At 46.0% G+C, this 7,078-nt stretch overlaps 1 protein-coding gene across 1 annotated transcript in view; it reads right to left on the reverse strand.

The window, feature by feature from the left end:
- The window catches only part of Kifc1 (kinesin family member C1), a 30,625-nt gene extending 29,202 nt beyond the window's left edge, over positions 1-1,423 (reverse strand). Inside the window, 1 exon segment of the mRNA XM_013034941.1 lies at positions 1,364-1,423. Within this exon segment, the coding sequence (XP_012890395.1) occupies positions 1,364-1,423 (60 nt within the window).
- Between the last annotated feature and the right edge of the window lie 5,655 nt (positions 1,424-7,078).

A 7,078-nucleotide genomic window follows, 5' to 3' on the forward strand; every position in this document is an offset into this window, starting at 1 on the left:
TGGGCCTGGGCACTGTCCCTCAGCTCTTCAGCTCAAGGCTAGAGCTCTACCACTTGAGCCACAGCACCACTTCCAGCTTTTTTCTTTTTTCTTATGTGGTGCTGGGGAATCGAACCCAGGGCCTCAGGCATGCAAGGCAAGCGCTCTACCACTGAGCCACCTTCCCAGCCCCCACATTTTCTTATAACTCCCTCATCCTCTTTCTCTTCCTCCTCTCTCTCTTTCTCTCTCTCTGGAAGTGCTGAGGTTCCAACTCAGAAACTCACACTCCCGGGGCTGGGAAGGTGGCTCAGTGGTAGAGTGCTTGCTTTGCATGCCTGAGGCCCTGGGTTCGATTCCTTAGCCCCACATAAGCAAAAAGAAAAAAGCCAGAAGTTGCGCTGTGGCTTGGGACAGAGCCCAGGCCCAGAGTTCAGGCCCCATGACCGGACCACCCCCACCCAAAAAAATATCACACTCCCTAGGACCTCTGCTACTGGAACCATACTCCAGCTCTATTTTTCCCTCTGTTTTGGGATTATTAAAGACTTCAGCCAGGGGGCTGGGAAAGTGCCTCAGTGGTAGAGTGCTTACCTCACATGCATGAGGCCTTGGGTTTGATTCTTCAGCACCACATAAACAGAAAAAGCTGGAAGTGGTGTTGTGGCTCAAATGGTAGAGCACTATCCTTGAGCTGAAGAGCTAAAGGCCCAGGCCCAGAGTTCAAGCCCCATGACCAACAAAAAGAAACATACACACACATATACACACACACACACAAAACTTCATCCAGTGGGGGGCTAGGGGCACGCGCCTGTAATCCTAGCTACTCAGAAGGCTGAGATATGATGATCACAGTTCAAAGCCAATCCAGGCAGTAAAGTCCATGAAACTCTTATCTCTAATAAACCACTCAGAAAACCAGAAGCGGTGCTGTGGCTCAAGTGGTAGAGCGCTAGCCTTGAGCTGAAGAGCTGAGGGATAGTGCCCAAGCCCAGAGTTCAAGCCCCACAACCAACCAAAAACAAAAAAACCTTCATCCAGGCACTGGTAGCTCACGCCTATAATCCTAGCTACTCAGGAGGCTGAGATCTGAGGATCACAGTTCAAAGCCAGCCCAGGCTGGAAAACCGGGAGTGGCACTGTGGCTCAAGCAGTAGAGCACTAACCTTGAGCTAAGGAGAGCAGGAACAGCACCCAAGCCCAAGCCCAGAGTTCAAGCCCCATGACAAACAAAAAAACCCACAAAACTATAATGAACCTCACATACGCGCTCCCTTAGCCAACCATAAAAGGAAAAACAAAACTGTTTCTCTCCTCTTACAATCTCACGTAACACAAAACACTCTCATGGCTGAATGTGCGCAGACTCCTTCCCACTCACTGCTGTTCTCAGCTTATCTTCTTGTTCAATTCTGTTCTTGGCCAGGCAGGTTAAGGGCATAGTCCCACAAGACTGTCCCCACTTCAGGTATCAATCAAAATTGGCAGAATGCTGGAGGCTGGTGGCTCACGCCTGTAATCTTAGCTACTCAAGAGGCTGAGATCTAAGGATTGTGGTTCAAAGCCAGCTTGGGCAGAAGAGACTGTGAGACTCTTACCTCCAGTGAACCAACAGAAAACCAGAAGTGGCTCAAAGTGGTAGAGCGCTAGCCTTGAGTGAAAGAGCTCAGGGACAGCACCCAGGCCCTGAGTTCAAACCCTATGACAAAAAAATAAATAAAAAATTAAAAAGTGGCAGATTGTCTCTGAGTCTGCTCTCCACGGACTGTATGTAAATCAATCTCCACTGCCCACTCCTTGGACTCAATTTTCAACAGGGAAACATTCCCCATATGTTTATGAGTTTATTATGAAGGCTACTGCACATGACACAGACAAACCACAGATGGGAGGGTCTTGGGTGAGGTAGGAAATAGGGAAGAGGCTCCCACCTTGCATCCTCCCAACACCACATCCACGTGTTCAGCAACCAGGAAATTCATTTTTGAAAATTTTGTGTGTGTGTGTCAGTACTGAGTCTTGAACTCAGTGCCTTGAATGCTCCTTTGACTTTTTTCTGCTCATTTGTGAACCTATAGCTCCACTTCTGGCTTTTTAGTGGTTAATTGGAGATGAGTGTCTCCGGTTTGTCTGCCTGGGCTGGCTTCCAACTATGATCCTCAGATCTCAGCCTTTTGGGTAGCAAGGATTATAAGCATAAGTCACTAGTGTCTTGGCCTCTTTTGTTACTTTTTGATCAGTCGTGGGGCTTGAACTTGGCCTGGGCACTGTCCCTGAACTCTTTTGCTCAAGGCTAGTGCTCTAGCACTTCAAGCTACAATACACTTTTAGTTTTCTGGTGGTTAATTGGAGACAGGAGTCTCAAGGCCTTTCTTGCCTGGACTGGCTTCAAACCTCAATCCTCAGATCTCAGCCTCCTGAGTAGCTAGGATTACAGGCATGAGCCACCAGCACCCAAATGGGCCTGCACTTTTTTTTTTTTTTGCCAGTCCTGGGGCTTTAACTCAGGGCCTAGACACTGTCTCTGAGCTTCTTTTATTTATTTATTATTATCGTTGATGGTGGTGGTGGTGTTAGTGGTCATGGGGCTTGAACTCTGGGCCTGGGCACTGTCCCTCAGTTCTTCAGCTCAAGGCTAGAGCTCTACCACTTGAGCCACAGCAGGTTTTTTCTGTTTATGTGGTACTGAGCAATTGACCCCAGGGCTTTATGTATGCTAAGTAAGCACTCTACCACTAAGCCATATTCCCAGCCTGGCCATGAGGTTCTCATCTCCAGTTAACCCCCAGAAAACCACATGTGTTGCTGTGGCTCAAAGTGATAGAGTACTAGTCTTGAGCACAAAAGCTCAGGAAAAGCACCTAGGCTCTGAATTCAAGTCCCATGAATGACAAAAAAAAATTAATTAAACATAATATATCCTTTTAAACAACTAATTGATGTTAATTAAAATATCTAGATTTTTAAAATATAAGCATAAAAATTATGAAATGAGAGAGTCTGTTCTGACAGATTTCTGTTTTGTCTCCTCTGGGCCTTTCTCCTAGGGCCTCACCCTTAGATATTAATGACTAAATTTCTAACAAAGACACTGTTTCTAGCAGCTCAAGGCCACTACCTCCCCAGGATAACCCTAGCCTCCCTTAAAGTAGCTGCCTGTGAAAACCTCAAGGCTAGGAGACAATGTTAGCTCCCGTTCCCAACTTTCATTCCCTCCTGCCTCTTGTGGGAGGGAACAAGCCTCACCCCACTATCCTCCACAGGCAGGCTTGTTATTATAAAACAGTTTGACAGTTTGAAAGTGTACTGTGTGTCCTTTTTTATTGAAAGATGTTTCTTTTCTTGCTTGCTTGTTTGCTTCATCTTTGACATTCTTTGTAACTCTGTGTCCAGCTATGATCTTAGGAAGTTTATTTCTATTATTGTAATTGATCTGTATAAATCAGCAGCAGTGCTTTTCTGTCCTGTCTTTCCCCTGGGCTAACTTCTTGTAAAAGCCACATCTCACAGAGTCTTTGCTGTCTCCCAGGCTGGCTTTGACATCCCTGTTTATCTTTCCTTTTTTTTTTTTTTGGCCAGTCCTGGGGCTTGAACTCAGCGCTGAGCGCTGTCCCTGAGCTTCTTTTCTCTACCACTTGAACTACAGCGCCACTTCTGGCTTTTTTGAGTAGTTTATTGGAGATAAGAGTCTCATGGAGCTGGGAAGTTGGCTCAGTGGTAGAGTGCTTGCCTTGCATGCATGAGGCCCTGGGTTGGATTCCTCGGCACCACAAGCAGAAAAAGCCGGAAGGGCCCTGTGGCTCAAGTGGTAGAGCGCTAGCCTTGAGCTGAAGAGCTGAGGGACAGCGCCCAGGCCCAGAGTTTTCAGTCCCAACACCGACCAAAAAAAGAGTCTCATGGAGTTTCTTAGCTGGTCTGACTTCAACATGATCCTCAGATCTTAGCATCCTGAGTAGCTAGGATTACAGGCATGAGCCACTGGTGCCGGGCTTTGTCTTTCCTTCTTGTGGCACATTTTCTTTCCTCTTTCAAGACTCACTTTCCATTTCGTCATTACACATCTTATCCAACATTGGTATTCTCAGCTGGGCCTTAAGCCACAGGAAGGCAGAGATCTAATTTCTGTTCATCACTACTCCAATGTTGAGAGTGTTGTCACAAAGTTGGTCATCAAAAACAGGTGTTGGTGGCTCATGCCTGTAATCCTAGCTACTCAAGAGGCTGAGATCTGAGGGTCACAGTTCAAAGCCAGCCTAGGCAGGAAAATCCATTAGACTCTTATCTCCAATTAACCACCATAAAACGAGAAGTGGTGCTGTGGCTCAAAGTGGTAGAGCCCTAGCCTTAAGCAGTAAAGCTCAGGGACACTACCCAAGCTCTGAATTCAAAAGCCTCAAAACCAACAAAAAAAAAAATAAAAAATTTGTCATCAATATTTTTTATTGGTCGGTTGTGGAGCCTGAACTCTGGGCCTGGGCGCTGTACCTCAGCTCTTCAGCTCAAGGCTAGCACTCTACCACTTGAGCCACAGCATCACCTCTGGCTTTTTCTGCTTATGTGGTACTGAGGAATCGAACCTAGGGCCTCACACATGCGAGGCAAGCATTCTACCACTGAGCCACCTTCACAGCCCATCAATATTTTTTTTCCTGTGTTAATAGTAGAGCTTGATCTCAGAGCCCGGGTGCTGTCTTAGCTTTTTCACAGTTCAGCTGCAGCTCCACGTCTATTTTTGACCAGGAGTGGCTAGGATTACAGACCTCCAGCAAAATTTGCCTTTTGTAAGTGTCACCTTTGTTTTTTTCAAGGCAGTCCTTCAAAGTAGATATCATCAGCTTCACTTTTTAGGGACAAAGGAACACAAGTTCAAAGAGGTTATATAATTTCATCAAGATCACAGAGCTAGAACAGGAAGGCGGTGAGATTCTACCCATTTTCTGTAACTGCTAACCTTTCTCTCCTTTCCCTAGTTGGGTATTTGAGAGAATGTTCTAGCCCTATATGGAAAGGACTCTATAAAATGAATGTTTTCCCTGTATACATTTAAAACAAGAATAAAATTATTTTTACCTAACCTAGCTTTAAGTTAGGGACCTGCCAGGGAAGAGCACCAGTTGAGAGGCTGGTTTTTGCTATCTTTCCATGTGTTTGAGATTACTCTGGGGGGTCACAATCTACCCAGTCTGGAAGTACAATTGGGGGGCATTACTCATTCTTTTAGCTTTTGAAGGATTTAGCTATGATGAAAGAAGAAAAATGTGCCTACAGTTTGTGCTTTTTATAGATTAAAAAATAAATTCTAAACTGCATATATTTTTCCAGACCAGCTTTGTTTTTTATTTTTTTCTTCCTTTTTTTTTTTTGTCGGTAATGGGGCCCGACTCTGGGCCTGGGCACTGTCCCTTAGCACTTCAGCTCAAGGCTAGTGTTCTACTACTTGAGCCACAGCACCACTTCCAACTTTTTTTACTTATATTGTGCTGAGGAATCAAACCCAGGGCCTCATGCATACAAGGCAAGCACTCTACCACTGAGCCAGCTTCCCAGCTCCCTTCCTTCCTTCCTTCCTTCCTGACTTCCTTCCTTCCTTCCTTCCTTTTCTTTCTTTCTTTTTAAACACAGTGTCTCACACCACAGACCAGGGTGCCCTTTAACTTAGGATCCTCCAGCCTCCCTTTCCCATGTGCTACACCTACATTATGCTAGCCAGTTGAGACTAGCACATATTTATTTTCTTTAAATTTTTTTGTACTAATGAATATGTTTTTTGTTGTTGTTGTTGTTTGATCAGTCTTGGGACTTGAACTCTGGGCCTGGGCATTGTCCCAGCTCAAGGCAAGCATTCCACTTGAGCCACAGAGACACTTCCAGTTTTCTAGTGGTTTATTGGAGATAAGAGTCTGATGGAGGGCAGGGAAGGTGGCTCAGTGGTAGAGCACTTGCCTTGCATGCATGAGGCCCTGGGTTCGATTCCTTAGCACCACATAAGCAAAAAGAAAAAAGCCAGAAGTAGTGCTGTGGCTCAAGTGGTACAGTGCTAGCCTTGAGCTGAAGAGCTGAGGGACAGCGCCCAGGCCCATAATTCAGGCCCCACAACCGGACCCCCCCCAAAAAAAAGAGTCCGATGGACTTTTCTTCCCTGGCTGGTTTTGAAGCACAATCCTCAGATCTCAGCCTTCTGAATAGCTATGATTACAGGCATCAGCAACTGGTGCCAGGCTGAATTCTTTTACTAAGTGCTTTTATTGCAGCCTTTTATTAGGTTCCTTGGCAGCTAGTGGACTCTCATCAAAAAGTAGAGTTCATTTCTGCACTTTGGTTTCCACCTCTGTAGCAGGGATTACCGTTGCTCTCCGCTGTGCAAGCCCTAACTTGTTCCTGCACTCCTGGAATCAGGATTGACTTTTGACTTAGTTTGGCCAATTCATGGAGGCTGAGCGGCACTGTGCTAGCTCCTGTGCTAACCCTGTACACTGGACTCTCAGTCTTGGAGTCTTGGCAGCAAATAAGCTCGAGCTGGACTTCTGTATGATGAGATATGTGGCCAGAAACTCTTGTTCACTCAACAACACCTAGCTAGCTCCAAAAGCAGAGCTATCAGCTGCTTAGCCATGGACTGAAAATACATTAGTAAAACTTATTAAGGTTAAAAGAACTGCATGTATAGCTGGGTACTGGTGGCTCAGGTTTGTAATCCTCGCTACTCAGGAACTTGAGATGTGAGAATAGAGGTTTGAAGATGGTCAGGACAGGGCTGGGAAGGTGGCTCAGTGGTAGAGTGCTTGCCTTGCATGCAGGAGGCCCTGGGTTTGATTCCTCAGTACCACATAAGAAAAAAGCTGGAAGTGGTGCTGTAGCTCAAGTGGTAGAGCGCTAGCCTTGAGCTGAAGAGCCCAGGCCCAGAGTTCAGGACTGGACCCCCCCCACCAAAAAAAAAAAAAAAAGATGGTCAGGGCAGGCAAACACAAGAGATTCTTTTTGAACTCAGCTCAAGGCTAACACTCTACCACTTGAGCCACAGCGCCACTTCCAGTTTTCTGGTGGTTTATTTGAGATGAGTCTCACAGACTTTTTTGCCCAGGCTGGCTTTGAGCTG

The sequence above is a fragment of the Dipodomys ordii genome, unplaced genomic scaffold, assembly GCF_000151885.1.
Source record: "Dipodomys ordii isolate 6190 unplaced genomic scaffold, Dord_2.0 Scaffold202, whole genome shotgun sequence".
NCBI lineage: Eukaryota > Metazoa > Chordata > Mammalia > Rodentia > Heteromyidae > Dipodomys > Dipodomys ordii.